This window comes from Onychostoma macrolepis, chromosome 07 (genome assembly GCF_012432095.1).
Source record: "Onychostoma macrolepis isolate SWU-2019 chromosome 07, ASM1243209v1, whole genome shotgun sequence".
Taxonomy (NCBI): Eukaryota; Metazoa; Chordata; class Actinopteri; order Cypriniformes; family Cyprinidae; genus Onychostoma; species Onychostoma macrolepis.
Genome location: NC_081161.1, coordinates 20,881,359 through 20,897,755, shown reverse-complemented (window position 1 = coordinate 20,897,755; position 16,397 = coordinate 20,881,359). Strand labels below are relative to the sequence as shown.

The following is a 16,397-nucleotide window of genomic DNA, read 5'->3' as shown; positions in this document are numbered from 1 at the left end:
ATCTGTGAACACCTGTGAGACATCCAGTATGTATGTAAACAAGGACATCCGCATGTGCGAATACCACTGTGACGCCAAGCCTCGTGGGCGGAGCTTATCGACGTCAGGCAGAGTACAGTCAAGAACAAGGGGGAGGAGCCTCGGGTACATAAACAAGTCCAGACTGTACACCGACAGGAGCGACTACGACACAATAAAGATAAAACAGAAGCGTTCAAGCTGCAAAAACTACTTTTCTGACAGATAATAAGGTGGGCAAACCTTAAACTTTGTTATGACGCTTTTTACCGCATCTTTCTGAAATGTCGAATTCTTTGCAGCTTAAAGTAACCTGTGAATGTTTTGTTTTCTCGAGAAAACTACACTGATCTGTACAGTTTAATTAAGCTGATTGTTTTGTAATTAACACTCAAATGCTTTTAAACACTGTTTATTAGTTTATTAAAATGCTCCATTGAAACTTTCTGAAGGACAAATGATAGACAAAGGCAAAAGCAGTTTGTTATTTTTGTTATTCATTAATGTCGTAAGTTTCTTCCATAATCCGCCAATTTCTTATGTTTATGGTAGAGTTATTTCTGTAGATATGAAGAAGTACGCGCTTGACTGTAAACAAGTCTCGACGCTTTACATGGTCAGGGCTACAGCTGATCACTCCTTCCTGTCCCACTTCGCTGACGTGCGTTGTGGATAATTTTAGGGTATTAATAATAAACATAACAATGTTCTTGACTGATGATTTAAAAAAACGAATAAGAAACATCGTAAACTCGTGTAAAAAAAAAAAAGGAAAAAAAATCAAACAGAATGTTTTCATCACCAATATTTCAAATAAGCTTTAAATATATTCAAAAGGGTCTTACAAAGTGCTATAAACAATTAGGACTTTGTGAAATGTCATGATGGTTTAAGTCATCTGGTGTGTAAAAATAAGTTATCTTTGTAAGTTGGATGCTATTCAGACCTGTAAAAAAATGGCAGTTTTGTGTCTGTACACTGGGCTCATAGAATTAAGTTTGCAAAATAACTCCTAGTTTTTGCCTTTACCAGAGCAGGATGGCATGCCTGCTCATATCTTATCCTTTACAGGAGTATTGATTATCTGATTCATACTTGAATTTAGTCTAAAATCAAGCTAAATTTAGAAAGAAATTATAGACAATGTTAAAAATAAGCCATCTGTGGAAGGGAACACCATGTCTCAGTTCAACCAGCTGATACATGCCAAGTGCATTAGTTGTACCAGGCCAGCAGAACATGACCTCACATTTAATATTATGTAAAGCTGTCTAAGATGTCTGATGTGACGCCTGAAACACTTTGCACGTTACTTTCCATCAACAACTTTAGCAACAGAAGGAAAGATACTTGCATGCAAAATATGCTCATTTCAATATCTTACTGCGGGGAAAATATTGCATTGGGGGTCGATTCCACTAGAGGGCAACATAACTCTTTTTTTATATATATATTTTTAACAGATAGCGGTCTGACAAAGGCATAACAGAAAATGATCAGTAGAATCCTTGCACAGCTGGTGGGAAGAGAAGAGAAAGACAGCGATGTTGCAGAAGAAACTGAAAACTGTGCGAACCTCCTTGAGTTTGATGATGGCGAATGGGTTATTATAAAGATACAAGGTGAGTTATTTTGGTTATACTTTTCAATTATTGATAAAAGGTGACTGATTTTTACGTTTATTGATGTAAATAGCAATCACATCATATCAGGCTTAGAGTGTCATTACTTTAATTTCTAGCCTGTGTGTATGTTATAGTGGATATACAAGGAAAACCGGGGCAGTTCACTAGACACATGAAAGCCAATTTTCACCATGGGAAAAAAAAAAAAGTAAAATAGTGACATATTGTAATAAATTATATATATATATAAAAAATTGTGTAACATTTAAAAATACATGGCAAAAGTAACCTTGTGCTGAGCAGTTAAAAACAACCTTCATTATTTTGTCTGAATGCATCCTAGTGTGCTGGTTTAATTGCATACGTCTTGTTTATCTTTACACTCTAAAACTTAAAACTAGTCATTGTCCTTGTGGCAAACACACCTGTGTGACAACTAGTCCCAGTATCCCTCATATTGTACAGCTTACTCAAGTAACGCTATTGAATTGAAGTCATTTCTGTTTCCTGTGCAGAGAATCAGTCACTTGGTTCCGCGGACACAAACATTCTTGAGAACCTGTTGATCGAGCACCCCAGCATGTCTGTATACCAAATGAGGCGGGATCAAGAAGACCTTGGCTCAGATGAAGAAACAGAGGACATGGCTAGGTACGTTTAACAACAATTGAAGAGTTCAGATGCAAAAGCCTCTAAGTGCCATCTGAAATTTTCTTCAAAACTGAGCATTTTTCTCAGGCTCCTATGTGTAGGTTCAGTAATTTCACTTAAAAGCCAATGAATAGGTTCTTTTCATTGCCATTAAAGTGAAATAACTGAACATAAACATAGCAGCCTGATAAAAAATGATCATTTTAGAAGAAAATTTCAGATGGCACTTAGAGGCTTTTGCATTGGAACTCTTCAATTACAACTTTTTAGCGAGTATCATTAGTGCTAATATTCATTATTTAAATAACTTAAAATGGCATGTTTAAATGTGATATTGTTCAAATGTTTGGGGCTCAGTAAGATTTTTTTGTAGTGTTTTTGAAAGAAGTCTCATGCTCAAGGCAGCAACTGAAAATTTTTGTGAAATATTAGTTAAAAATAACTGTTACATTTGAACATTGGCAAAAATGTAATTTTTCAGCAGCATTACTTCAGTCTTCATTGTCTCATTCTAATATGCTGATTTGGAAACATTTCGTATTATTAATTTTGAAAATTTGAAACATTTCTTATTATTAATTTTGAAAACAGGTGCTTAATATTTTTTTGTAGAAACTGTTGTTTTATTAATATTATTATTAGTAGTAGTAATATAAAGTTTAAAAGAACAGCACTTATTTGAAATATTAATCTTTATTGTGACTTTTGATTTAATGCATGCATACTGAATAAAATTGATTTCTCTTAAAAACTTAAACCTTAAATCTTACTGGCCCTCATAGTAGTGTAAATAAGATGTGTCCAAAATGATCTACTAAACAATATTTTATAAACACACACAAGCTAGGTCTGTGGATTGAATTTGAAAGTCACATTCCATATGGGCCACATTTATGGCTCCAGGCATAAGCACAAAAGTCATACCCAAATAATATGAAGAAAACAAATCCATTGATGTCACACTGATATGTAACCTATATATCCATGTTGTAACTGTGGTTATTTTGGCTTGTGATTTGTCAATCTACCCCTTTAGGCCTGTGCCAATCAGACGTCACGTTTCTTGGCGGTTAGCTGCATGGGGCAGCCCCTTGCCCTGCAGCACCATTCTGCTCTCAGTGCAGCGTGCCAGAGTCTATAATGAGCACAGAAAGCTGACCCGTGTTGCCCTCAACAGGCAGAACCTCGCAAGAACACGCTATTCACCTTCAGAGCGCCGCTATGGCTACTTCAAACAGCCCACTCAGCGCCTGTACAACTATTGAGAAAAATCAATTGCATCTGAAACCACTGAACAACCAGCGTTGTGATAAATGAATAGTTGTTTTTAAGGGGGTATGTTTGCAAATCATGCCATGAAACCATTCCCCTGTGAGAGTAGTATGGATTAAGAAAAACGTTTCAATAAATGCAATGTGTTATTATCTTAGGGAGAAAGTCTCACTGATGGTCTGACACTGAAATAACGCTGAAAAGCATGTATTACAAAATTGCAAGTGAGTTGCATTAATAGTCTAGGATTTAAACATTTTCAAACAGTGTAATGATGTGTGTGTGCTTCTACTTTAGTTTAGCTGTGACTGATGCATGAATATTAACTAAAAGAGAAAAAAACATTCAGTGTTAAAGCTTAAAATAAATTCAAGACTGTACTGTATAAGGCAATGCATTTTTTACATCAAATATTAAGGTTGTTACTCACATGACAAAGCGATATGCTGTGATTTACTGCCAGTGATTTATATTGTTCATAACTGTTATTTGACTTTGTATATTTAAATGCCTTTTTGGTGTTGCTTTATTTTTTATCTTCAAGAATGTATTTGATAAAACCTTTTAAAAAGTGAAAAATAAATATTTTATCTTCACATTGTTTATATTTGTTTATTTTTCGTACAGTTGAATTACAACAGTTACTCCTGAAGTTCATGCATCTTCACCATGAACCTTTTGACTCTCTCAGCATCCACACCATTTGCCCAGTAACCTCCTTTCTTGAAATGGGAGCCAATGATCATGGCACTTGCTTGAAGGTAGTGCTCCACATTATCATGGGTTACACCAGAGCCGATGAGAACAGGGATCCGGACAGACTGGGTAACCTCTGTTACACAAATAGGGCTCAGAAAACGGGTCAGCAAAACATGAGTGTGAGAACATCTTTCTGCTACATGCATGCATTAAAATACAAAAACATGTTGTTCCTTCATTGTAATGAGGATTCTGGCAGACTGTGGCTCATCCTCCATCTGACAGCTTCCCCAGTCCAATGGATCAGAACTAAGGGAGGCAATAGGCACAAGTCCAAAGTAGGCAGCAGGGCAGTGGCAGACTAGGCTGGGCCTGGTTTTCATGCCTATGTTTACAGCCTTCCATGATCACCAGCCATCTGGAAGTGGGATTTAAAATAGCTGGCAGCACTGGTGTCTATGTTAGCCCATACAAGGCCACTGGCTTTGAAGGAGGGCAGGAAGCAGGCCGGGGCTGTGCAGCATCCTTTCTGCCCAAGGACACCACTGTTTTTAAGGACTTGCATGCCTGGCTGATGGGCTCCATTAGATATTAGAAGCGGATTAACCTCTAAATTAGCAGATTAACCTCTGAATGGGACTGAACACACAGTGTATCACAAAAGTGCAATAGTGTTAAAGCTGTACAGCTTTGCTCACCAGATTTGTTTGACAAATAATACAGTAAAAACAATAATATTGTGAAATTATGCCCAATTTAAAATAAGTGTTTTCTATTTTAATATATTTAGTTATTAATTCCTGTGGTGGAAAAGCTGAATTTTCAGCAGCTATTACGCCAGTCTTCTGTGTCACATGATCCTCTAGAAATTATGCTATTTTGCTGCTCAAGATAAAAAAAATAAAAAATCTTATTATCAATGTTGAAAACAGTTGTGCTGCTTAATATTTTTGTGGAAACTGTGATATTTGTTTTCAGCATCTCTGATGAATAGAAAGTTCAAAAGAATTGCATTAATTAATTGTATCAATGTAAAAGTCCTTACTAATATTTTTGTGCAAAAGTATTAATTTTCTATTTAAAAAATGTTAAAGGCAGTGTTGGAGTGTAAAGGGACATGGAAAAGCAAAACGCTAGAGTCCTGTTAAATCAGGCATCATGCTGGTCACATGAAAGCCCTCGAAAAGTGTTTGTGCATGCGTGGCACTGTACACATGTTGTTGACTATATATCAAGTAGGTCAAACAGCATCCTGTTTTTTGCAGGCTACTGTTCATTCGATTTGTTTTTCTGTATGATAAACTGATCACGATAAGATACCTTGACGAATGATGTTTGCATCAGTAAATTTCTAATTAGCAATAGCGCTAGTTTGATTTTATTTTGTGAGATGTTAGTAAGCTGCAGACCAATGTCAGGATGACATATGAGATAAGCTGGGTTGTACTGTGGCAGGTCAAAGTTGAAAACTGGAAAAGTGGAAAAATCCTGAAAGATACATTACACAATACATGTTACAAAATAATAAAAATAAAATAAAAAATCTGTTCAAAATAAGTGCTGTTCTTTTGAATTTCCTATTCATCAAATTACCCTGAAAAAAAATGGATAATGGTACAACTGTTTCAACATTGATAATAAGAAGAAATGTTTCTTGAGCACCAAATCAGTATATTAGAAGCATTTCTGAAAGCTCATGTGACACTTATGATTGGAGTAATGACTGCTGAAAATTAACCTTTACCATCAAAGAAAAAAAAAACATTTTAATATATATTAAAATGATATTTGAAATTGTAACAATATTGCATAATATTACTGTTTTACTGTATTTTTGATCAAATAAATGCAACCTAGGTGAGCATAATAGGCATCTTTCGAAAACATTTTAAAAACTTGCCAATTTTTAAATACTGTGCATAGAATAAGAGGACATACTGGATAGCATCACAATTCACGATATAATGAAGATGTAGTATGTAACATAAAAATACACACACTGCTTTTACATTTACATTTAGTCATTTAGCAGACGCTTTTTTTTAAAAGCGACTTACAAATGAGGACAATGGAAACAATCAAAATCAACAAAAGAGCAATGATATGCAAGTGCTATGACAAGTCTCAGTTCGCTTAACGCAGTACAGGTAGCAAGGTTTTTTTTAAATTATATAATAAATAAAAAGAAAACAGATGGAATAGAAAACGAATAAAGCAAGCTAGTGTTAGAGGCCTTTTTGCTCTTGTTAATTGTATAATAATTAAAAAGAAAACAAATAGATAGAATACAAAAAGATTAGAAAAACTAGTGTTAGTTTTTTTTTTGTTGTTTTTTGTTTTTTAAGAATAGAATTAGAATTTTACAGTCACATTAAAGTGTATCAAGCCATTAGGCTGCCAGACTCACCCCTCAGTTCCTCTGGATCAGCATGCGCTCCAGTGGCAGTTCCTGTCACGATGACTCCATCAGAGAGGAAGAACTCAGCAGCTTGGGCCGTCTCAGCTATGCTGACATCTGAAGTTAGGGCATGAGCACTGTAATGACCATTTTCAAATATAAAGATGTGATCATGTGACACAATAACACAGAAACCACCACACTGTGTTGTGCCTCTTTTAGAGCTCTGTGGCCATCCGGTTGCATGCAACGTTCTCATATCTGATCATACCTGTGCTTCTTCTTGATATCTGCAAAGATCTGAATATGCTCTGCTCCAATGCGTCTGCGGAAGCGCAGCAGCTCACCAGCACAAGCATTTAACAGGCCTTCATCTGCAACATGTGAGAACACAAACCCCTCTGCACGGATGAAATCCAGCCCTGTGGAGAAGTTAATATTCATTAAATATCTTGTCAGAGAATACTTCGGTTTGAAATGGCATTCGTGATGGCTTGTACAGTCATGCGAACACCTGAGGCCAGGGCAACAGCCAACGCTGATTGGTTTGCAGCTGAGAGAATCTGAACACCAAGCGGCCAAGATGGATACAGGCCCCTAACTGCTGCACACACAGCTGTCATGGATGCACACACTTCTGGACCCACTTCGAGGGTGTATGGAATATCATGCATATTTTCAATGATCAGCCCATCCTGTCATAGACAGAATTGTCTGAAATTAGCAATCACACTTTGAACACACTGGCCAGAAACACAACTGACAAAAGTAAAATCTAAATCTACTGTTTTGGTGTCATTTCTGATTTGACATTTGAAATAACATGGAAATATATCTCCTAAAGAACGCAAGGTATGAGCCTTGCAGGCACCCGTACTGGCTAGAAGCGACGATAGTACAAAGACTTTTCTGACTCGTTTCCACCAATCGGTTCTTTTGAACAGCTCGTTTCAAAGAACCGGTTGAAAAATTCTTACTAAAACTTTCCACCAAAGCCATTCTCGATATTACATTAATAAAGTTGTTTATTGTAATTTCATGTTCAGTCCTAGTTCATGTTTACACCAAGAACGATAAATATAATGATGTTTACACCAACGAAAGATAATGTTCTGTTTATTATAGGCGCGCGTTGCCTAAGTTCTTTAAAGTGGACCGCTTGTGATTGACTGTCAATATTTTATCCTTTTATTAAGAAAATAGTTAGGAAAGTGATTCCAACGATATCGTTCCTCTGTGTCATTATCGTAGTAGACGTTACCATATTCTCAATAGAATGATTATTAAAACTTCATAATTAATAACTGTCATGATTATGCATTTTAGGTAACCCCATCAGTCCAATCCTAGGTTCACTGTCAAATGCTGTGTTCTTGGCTCATTACGACTCTGACATGTGAAAGATGATTCTCAGTTAATTGAGTCAGATGACTCGACAACCGCTCGGACAGAATCTCACCGGTTCATGAATCGTTTAAACCGATGCCAAGATCCGATACCTGTGTTTTCAGAAAATTCGAATGATTCGTTCACGAACCAAGCACCGCTAACACTTAAGCTATTATTATTATTATTATAAACTTTAGAACGTGAGAAAGCGCGATGTGATTATAATTCTACGATGATGTATACGTTACATTTCACTTATATTGAACACATACAAGTCCTGCGCGGTGGTAAATTTCGGCCTCTCGACATGCCTCCTCTGTGATCTCAGAGATAGTTGCGCGGTTCAAGGGGGCTCCTGCAAAAGAAATAAATTAAGAGTTCGGTATTTCTTCTCTGTTAAGTTTGTACTGGTGACATAAATGCGTTAATTACCTGGCAAGGCTCCGACGTGAATCATGCCTATGACATTTGATTTTAAGCGCCCGAAAAGATTTAAAAACTTCATGTCTTAAGTGAACAAAACCCAGATTTGTGTGTTTTGATGGTCATGTGACTGGTCAAAGGTTATATTAGGGATAGAAAGTGCGGATCTAATGACAACACCCGAGCTACATGCATTTATTAAATCTTCTACATGAGCACGTAAAAATACATATGTGATAATATATTTAAAACACTGCTGTGTACTGTAGTATATAGTGTATTTTTAAGGGGGCGCCAGTCAAAATACAGTGATACTGGTTTGCCTGCGGAACCCAATAGCAGCAACTGGACCAGAAAATGCGCTATATCACCCTGACAGCACTTGACATCTCAAACGGCCAACCCAGCACAGCCAAGACATTGGATTTTATATGTTACTAACACAACAGCCTGATAAAATCCAACAATTTAAGCCAAACACTCGGATTGTTTACTTCTTGAGCCTGCTAGCCATGTGCTCAACGTACTTCCGCTACCTTAATACCGCCCCCCAAGTGACGTCGCCAAACACACGCCTCATTTTGCCGGCAAAATGTTCACGTTTCTAAACTTTGTTTTATCGGCATTAAATATTTGAAGTATAACGTCGGGATTTCGCTTGCCCGCTCCGTGCTGGTGCCAATGCCCCAGCGGTACCGATCGCAGCGCTTCGTTGCCGTTATAGCAGAGCGGGGATTTTAAATGACCCGCGTTGACTGCCCCTTTTAACGACTGCTGGCGGGTTATAAGACAAGGCGCAAAATTACTGGCGCCAGCTCAGAGCGAGTGGACTGCGGAACACATCACAGCTTAGCCATATGCTGCCTGTTTACAGCTTATTGGAGCAGTTTTACTAAATAATGCCTTGTGTAACACCATCCTAACTTTTGCATTCGAGGACATCCGTGGAGAGAAGGCATTTTCAGAGAGCATCACAATAAGGTACGTGCGTTGCTCAATCCTGGGGTTATTGTTAAAGATCGGTAAAAGTAACAGTAAACATGTAAGATGCATTAAAAGGGTTTGGGGAAGCAAATCTGGGAATATCGGATTGCAGAGACTTTAGTTTGTTACTTTAAGCTGCTCAGAGAGCGGGTTCAATGAAATGAGGAATAATGATTGGCTCGGCCATTTTCTGCCTCCCATGGGTAGAGCGAAGCAAACGTGTAGTTTTAATACAAACGATAGAAATATGACCGTGCACTGGGGTCACTTTGAAAATATAGACTGTGAAGTGCATATATCTGGGGTTTTGAAGTGATTGGTTGTGTTTTTCGTGTAGTTTTGACCTCTTGAACATTGTGCCCAGCTCTACTTCCCCGCGCCCAAAGCGCTTTGTGAAGCCTTACATGAGGGGGGTTGGGATTAAACGCCACAAATCGGACATTTTTATAAAGTAACATTTTTATATTTTAGGCTCTCGACACTCAAGAAGTTCACACGCGGGGATATGATGCCAAGCAAGAAAGTGTAAGTTTCGGTTTCGTGTCTTTTTAAGGCGGTTTTGGCCATCAGTGTGCTTGGAAAAGTTGCAGCAACCAGTTAGCTCAGTTAGTGACTTCCACGGAGTTTCAGGCCAATGTGGAAATGTAACTATATCATTTTTCGATGCAGGCTACGAACAGAGCAGGTTAACACTACAGATGAAGCTCCTACAACTATTTCAGTGCGTCCCAGGAAGAGAAAAGCAGACGTGGCTATTGTAAGGACACCGTTCTTAAACTAATACTTGTATACTAAAAACTATTAAAGATTAAGTCTCTGACTCTTTTGTTTTTGAATTTACAGCATTTACAAGATCCAGATGAAGAGATCACAGAGATGACAAGAAAGAAACCATGTGCTTCCCAGGTATAAATGAGTCATGACTGGTGTGTGTGTGTGTGTGTGTGTCCATAGGCCTCACCAGGCATGACATATCAGTGACCTAACTAACTTAACTTTTTTATTTTAGTCCCTTCTGTAAATTGCTGAGTGATGTATAATGAGACCTGTGTCTAAAATGTACTGAAATGATTAATTGTTATCTGTGGTAAATGTATACACAGATTTTGAACCAAATATCAAGGCCATAACAATGTTTTGGACAATGGCTTGTTGGATGGAGTGAGGCAGAGTTGTAATGGTCTTTTTTATTTATTTATTTAAAGGAATTAAATTAAACCTTGAAATTGTTTTAAGGGAATAAAGGAATAAAAGAACAAAACTCTTGTCAAGTAATACATGTTTAGCTACTTGCATCTTCCCTCACAATCTTTCACTGTTTAAAAACTGAAGCGTAGCACTGGAATTCTTGTTTCGTACCTGTAAACAATATCTGCCTGTTTTGATATATATTTTTGACAGACAGCTGTGGTAGAATTTTAAAAATTGTCAACAAACAGAACACCGTCGAGTTAATCAAATGTCAATTCTAGTCACAGCCCTGCATAACATGGTTATCATCAACAGCCACCTTTTTATCGTGAGTGCTTCGGGTTAATGTCATGGCTTGAATTTACATAGCAAGTTGCTTTTGTGTCATGGAAGGTCCTTTTCAAAATGCCTTTGAAGGCTGTCCTACTTGCAGAGGGCGGGCTGTTGTATTTGTTTATATCCGTTAGAGTGCTTACCTGTTTTTTTTTTTTCTTTTGGTTCGTTCTTCTCTACTCTTGTCCTCTTGCACAGGCCTGCTGGAATCCCGACACAGGTTACACAAGCCCATGCAGGCGGATCCCCACACCTGATGAAGTCGAGGAACCGGTTGCTGTTGTCAGCGTGGGATTTACACAGTATGCCTCAGAAAACATTTTCGTCACCCCTACGCGCTCTACCCCTCTGCCGGCCCTCTGGTGAGATATTTATGACTTTTCGAACTTTAAGCTATGTTAGATTGACATGTCTAAAAATTTGCCAGTAGAATATCTTGTCTGACAGGAATCTTTAATACGGTCTGTGATATGCATGGTGTTAAATGCAAAAGTTAACATTCTACAGATTTGTCAACACATCAGCATTAATCTTAAGCCCAACCCACTTGGAGATTTATTTATTTATTCATTCAGACAGTATGTTGCTTTTGGTCTATCATCTCATTAGGTGAATAAGTTGTGTTTTAGAACACTATATGCAGTAACTTTCAATATTGTAATTTCACATAGCTGGGCAAGCAAAGATGACGTGTGGAACAACCTGCTCCGAAAAGACAAACTCTACCAGCGAGACACGCATGTTATGGAGAGACATCCAAATCTCCAACCCAAAATGAGAGCGATTCTGCTGGATTGGCTAATGGAGGTTTGTAATCATTGTTTAACCATTCACATGTCTTAATCTAATCTTATTAAGAGGGTTGGGGACACTACAAGCTCCTTCATTCTTGTCTAAACCTTAAGTTGTTTACAAAACCTGAGAACTTGGGGAACAGCCTTTTCTTAAATTAAAAGCTAACTACAAGTACAGCCCAAAGTACACTTTGCTTTTGATGCAAACACTCCATCCATTTGATGACATGCCTGATCAGCACAGTGCACAAGGATGACATGTTCTTGTCTGCATGTTTGTGCTGTCCAGAAACTGATTAAAAATATCTGTGTGCGTGTGTACCTGTTTTTCTATTCAGGTGGGGACTTAAACCTGAGTACACACAGACTCATGGGGACCTAAATTGAGGTCCCCACGGGTAAACAAGCTAACAAATCACACAGAATTACGTTTTTTTGAAAATCTAAAAATGCAGAAAGTTTCCTGTAAGGTGTAAGGCAATAGAATATATGGTCTGTACGGTAGAAAAAGCATTACGCCTATAGAGAGTCCCCACAAGGATAGCAAACCAGACGTGTGTCTTTTGCTGCCTTCACATGCTATCGGAATTATTGTGACTGAGTTTCCTAGTTAGAAATTGGACATGAACTAGTCATATTTTCAACTGGGAAACTCGTAGGTCATTTTGATACTCAAGTTTCTGAGTTGGGTCAGCCATAAACTTTAAAAAATGGTGTATGAGAGAAACATAGCAGTAGTACTGTAAAGTTTTATGTTTTTCTCACAACACCCCTACATGCCTTCTCCTGCCATTTAGTCATGTGTGTGTATATAAATAACCGTTTAATGCATATTGTATGTATTGAACACAGTGACAATTTCAGTCAAAAAAATGCTATTTAGAAATCAGCCAGCTGATTATCTACTATCTAGATAGCACTGTGAATGTTTATATGGCTACCATGGGATACTTAAAAAAAAAAAAAATAATAATTTCTTCGGAAAATCTGTTGGATATTGACTAAATCTTCTAATGTATACATTTTTTAGCTTTAATAAAATCTCCTCAAGAAACGGGTGAGAATGAATAGGCTGTCCACCATGATTTCTGTTCTTTCTGACAAAGCACTTGAACATGATAAACTCATAATTACAACTCCAGAAGTGCGAAGTAGGAAGTTTCCGATAGCATGTGAAGGCAGCATTAACCCTCACACAAGTCTGTTTGTTTTTCTGTCTCATCCATTTATATTTAAGAATAAGATTGCACTATTAGAAGCACACAAGTACATGTGTACTATGCTGATGATGAAATTTACATTGTAATAGGGGTTTAATGGTACATGAATTCATACAGAGAATTTTTGGCATGACTCCTGTCAGATGCGTACTGCATTTGAGGCCTGTCGTAACAACATGCAAGGCTCTGTTAAATTTCACAAACTTCATTGAATAAGCTGCTGCTTTTTTTTTTTTTTTTTTAAATACTGTTACAGCCCTAAAACACATGCACTGAATGCATAAAGGTTACATTTTCTGGAAATGAATGGTTTTGTTTCTTTTCTTAAGAATAGAGAAATGTTGTATGGCTTTTGACACTCCGTGACCTCTGCTGTTTTTTTTGGGGGGGGTATTTTCCAGGTGTGTGAGGTATACAAGTTACACCGTGAGACGTTTTACTTGGGTCAGGATTACTTTGATCGCTTCATGGCCACACAAGACAATGTTCTCAAAACAACACTACAGCTTGTTGGCATCTCCTGTCTCTTCATCGCTGCCAAAATGGAGGTATGTTTTACTTGTAGATGCCCTTCTATTTCAGCCTGAACTTTTTGAGAAAGATTGTAATATCCTTGCAGAGTAATTTTGCATTTTAAAAACTTGTTTCAAAGTGCTGCATTTGTCTGAATGTTGTAAGCTCGCAATGTAATTAGACTTATGTTTTGTCCAAAGGAAATTTACCCTCCTAAGGTGCATCAGTTTGCTTACGTTACTGATGGAGCCTGCACAGAGGATGACATTCTTAGCATGGAGATTATCATCATGAAGGTGTATATTATCATCATTTAATCTCAGTACTGTGCCTAAACCTGCAGCCCTGCTGCTTGTATGATGTATTGGACTACTCTTTACACCATTTGTTGTTCTTCAGGAGTTGAATTGGAGTTTGAGTCCTTTAACCCCGGTGGCTTGGCTCAACATCTACATGCAGATGGCCTATCTAAAGGAGACCGCTGAAGTTCTCATGGCCCAGTACCCACAGGCTACATTTGTGCAGATTGCAGAAGTAAGACGGCACAATTAATCACATTAAAATAACAATATGGTGTGTGACTATATTTACCACAAAAGGCTCTGGCTCAGTTAAATTTATATTCTGCACTTGTTGTGTCTGCAGTGTGAAGGCTTGAAACAGTTACACAGGCTACTGATTTTAGCTTTCTTAAAGCTGCCCCAGTATGTGCATGCACCCTACAAAGTCCATCTGTGGAGCTGCACTGAAAATGTGCTTTAAAGGCCTAATCAGCACCCCAAAATTATGTAATTTACTCGCCCTCGTGTAATTCCAAACCTGTATGCATGACTGACTGACTTCTGTGAAAGCTGTTTTGAGAAATGGCTTTGTGTCCATATGATGCATGTCACACGTGTGTTACTTGTGTTCTTCTGCGGAAGATGATATTTTGAATCAAGTCATATAGATTTGGCATGAGGGTGAGGAACTTGACAAATTTTTATTTTTGGGTATCCCTTTTGACAATAGAACTCTTCCAAATGACTTTTTAAAAGAATGCAACTCTAGTAAAGTAACTGTAACTTGTACTGAACGATGTCTAGAGTTGGAATGAGGAACATTTAAAACTTGTGAACTACACACTGAAATTCCAAGGTATTTTGTTAGTTTTTCTTTAAACAGGTTGAAAGTTGTGAACTTACAGCATAAATGTTACCCTGTTTGCAACAACAAAAAAACAACTATCCAGTAGAAGAAAATCAGACTTGTTTATAACCTTGTGTTGTGGATGTCTCTTTCTTTTATGATTTACTTATTGTGGCTTTTTTCTTTTTCTTTTTTCAGCTTTTGGATTTGTGTATACTGGATGTAAGAAGTCCGGAGTTCTCTTACGGCCTTCTCGCGGCTTCTGCACTCTTTCACTTCTCTTCTCTAGAGCTAGTGATGAAAGTTTCAGGTATGATTTTTATGTGAATTTCTTCTCAGTAGCGCTGTTCATTTGAGCATGTACATCACAATTGACTTGGTTGGAAGTGACCTTTTGATATATTTGGTTTCAGGGCTTAAGTGGTGTGACTTGGAGGAGTGTGTGAGATGGATGGTCCCTTTCGCCATGTCAATCCGTGAAGCAGGCAGCTCAGCCCTCAAGACATTCAAAGGAATAGCAGCAGATGACATGCACAATATCCAGACCCATGTGCCTTACTTGGAATGGCTGGTAAGTTTACTTTGTTTTAAAATTCTTTTAGCTTAGTTTGTCTTAAATTGGGTTTTAGTCCCAGTTTATTTGTATCATATTTGTGTGCGGATATTAATGTACAAACAAAAATTGGGCTTAAACGGCAGCATCTATCTTGTTCTCACTACAGAATTTTGCATAAATTTTCCCCAGCCGCAGCATTTGTTTCTTTCACTTCCTCTGGCCTAAAGTTTTCTTGTTTCTTGTCTTATTTTTCAGGGAAGGGTGCACTCGTATCAGCTAGTGGACATTGAGAGCGGTCAGAGGTCTCCAGTTCCCTCTGGAGTGCTCACACCACCACCCAGCAGTGAGAAGCCCGAGAGCACAGTCTCCTGACTTCGTTAATGTATGGAATAGGACACGACCCTGACTGATGAATTTAAATGAAAATCAACAAATCAATGGCATTACAGCTTAAACCCAAGCATCAATTCACATGCGTCTGCATAAGACTCAAGAGTCTTATGCGTCTTTTTTTTTTTTTTCATGTGAGACTTGAAAGACATGAAACATTTTTTGTTTTAATGGTCCAAAGGTTTGGTTTTTTTTTTTTTTTTAAGTTTATAAATGTAGACTACCTGCCAAAATCTCAGAGCTGCTACTGGCTCTGATTGCTGCTAAAAGAGGGTGGGACTGGAGCAGATGGAAAGATGACCACAGAGATCCCCACACAAATATGGGCATGGGTTTCTGTGGCTCAGGTTGCCATTTGGACCAGCAAAATCCTGACAGGTTGTCATGGGGACTCGAGTCTCCAATGCCAGAAAGGACCAGAGAAATCACCAGCTTCAGAAGCTAGGACTCGGATTTTATATTTAAGATTTTCCTCTGGTTGCCTCCCAAGTGTTTGTAACCAAATTTGACCATTCACTTTTTATAGGTTTGTTTTTAAACGAGATGCTGCTACATTTCTCTATATCATATGTCTAAATAAAGCCACTGTCTCAGACAGTTTTTACGTATACGGTGCTGATTTGTTTCTTGATTTGTATAAATTACTACTAATTGTGGCTTTTAAAATTTTGTAATATAAAATGTGTATTATGTGGTCTATATTTCATTTAAGTTTTTGGTATATTTTACAATAACATTTTACTTAAACAGTGTTTTTTGTTTAACAATTCTAAATTTGGCAGTGAAACACGACAGATGAACTGTAGAAATTTA

The 16,397-nt window shown here is 37.7% G+C and overlaps 3 protein-coding genes across 3 annotated transcripts; 2 read left to right on the top strand and 1 right to left on the bottom strand.

Annotated features, from left to right (window-relative positions):
• The first annotated feature begins 105 nt into the window (after positions 1-105).
• On the top strand, positions 106-4,162 carry si:ch211-260e23.9 (uncharacterized protein LOC555795 homolog). The gene is made up of 4 exons (XM_058782394.1): positions 106-251; positions 1,482-1,640; positions 2,159-2,294; positions 3,331-4,162. The coding sequence occupies exons 2-4, from the start codon at positions 1,511-1,513 to the stop codon at positions 3,557-3,559; spliced, it is 495 nt and encodes a 164-aa protein (XP_058638377.1). The 5' UTR covers positions 106-251; positions 1,482-1,510; the 3' UTR covers positions 3,560-4,162.
• A 45-nt stretch (positions 4,163-4,207) lies between these two features.
• zgc:162297 (uncharacterized protein LOC555865 homolog) lies at positions 4,208-8,996 on the bottom strand. Its single transcript, XM_058782393.1, has 6 exons — positions 8,485-8,996; positions 8,325-8,407; positions 7,178-7,358; positions 6,935-7,085; positions 6,673-6,800; positions 4,208-4,398 (listed from the first exon to the last, which is right to left on the bottom strand). The coding sequence occupies exons 1-6, from the start codon at positions 8,555-8,557 to the stop codon at positions 4,208-4,210; spliced, it is 807 nt and encodes a 268-aa protein (XP_058638376.1). The 5' UTR covers positions 8,558-8,996.
• A 141-nt stretch (positions 8,997-9,137) lies between these two features.
• Positions 9,138-16,190, top strand: ccne1 (cyclin E1). The gene is made up of 12 exons (XM_058782391.1): positions 9,138-9,456; positions 9,931-9,984; positions 10,129-10,216; positions 10,303-10,365; positions 11,182-11,345; positions 11,655-11,790; positions 13,399-13,545; positions 13,711-13,806; positions 13,910-14,044; positions 14,837-14,948; positions 15,052-15,209; positions 15,450-16,190. Exons 2-12 carry the CDS (start codon positions 9,965-9,967, stop codon positions 15,564-15,566), a joined length of 1,236 nt encoding a protein of 411 aa, XP_058638374.1. The 5' UTR covers positions 9,138-9,456; positions 9,931-9,964; the 3' UTR covers positions 15,567-16,190.
• The last annotated feature ends 207 nt before the right edge of the window (positions 16,191-16,397 follow it).

What these genes read in the sequence shown, in the direction of transcription:
- ccne1 (XM_058782391.1), top strand. Translation starts at nt 9,965, where the DNA reads ATGATGCCAAGCAAGAAAGT. An exon ending in GAAAAGCAGACGTGGCTATT is followed by an intron (nt 10,217 to 10,302) that starts GTAAGGACACCG and finishes TTGAATTTACAG; the next exon opens with CATTTACAAGATCCAGATGA. An exon ending in CATTTGTGCAGATTGCAGAA is followed by an intron (nt 14,045 to 14,836) that starts GTAAGACGGCAC and finishes TTCTTTTTTCAG; the next exon opens with CTTTTGGATTTGTGTATACT.
- si:ch211-260e23.9 (XM_058782394.1), top strand. Translation starts at nt 1,511, where the DNA reads ATGATCAGTAGAATCCTTGCACAGCTGGTGGGAAGAGAAGAGAAAGAC. An exon ending in GGTTATTATAAAGATACAAG is followed by an intron (nt 1,641 to 2,158) that starts GTGAGTTATTTT and finishes TTTCCTGTGCAG; the next exon opens with AGAATCAGTCACTTGGTTCC. An exon ending in GAAACAGAGGACATGGCTAG is followed by an intron (nt 2,295 to 3,330) that starts GTACGTTTAACA and finishes CTACCCCTTTAG; the next exon opens with GCCTGTGCCAATCAGACGTC.
- zgc:162297 (XM_058782393.1), bottom strand. Translation starts at nt 8,557, where the DNA reads ATGAAGTTTTTAAATCTTTTCGGGCGCTTAAAATCAAATGTCATAGGC. An exon ending in TTTACCACCGCGCAGGACTT is followed by an intron (nt 7,359 to 8,324) that starts GTATGTGTTCAA and finishes TGTCTATGACAG; the next exon opens with GATGGGCTGATCATTGAAAA. An exon ending in GGCTGTTGCCCTGGCCTCAG is followed by an intron (nt 7,086 to 7,177) that starts GTGTTCGCATGA and finishes ACTTCTCCACAG; the next exon opens with GGCTGGATTTCATCCGTGCA.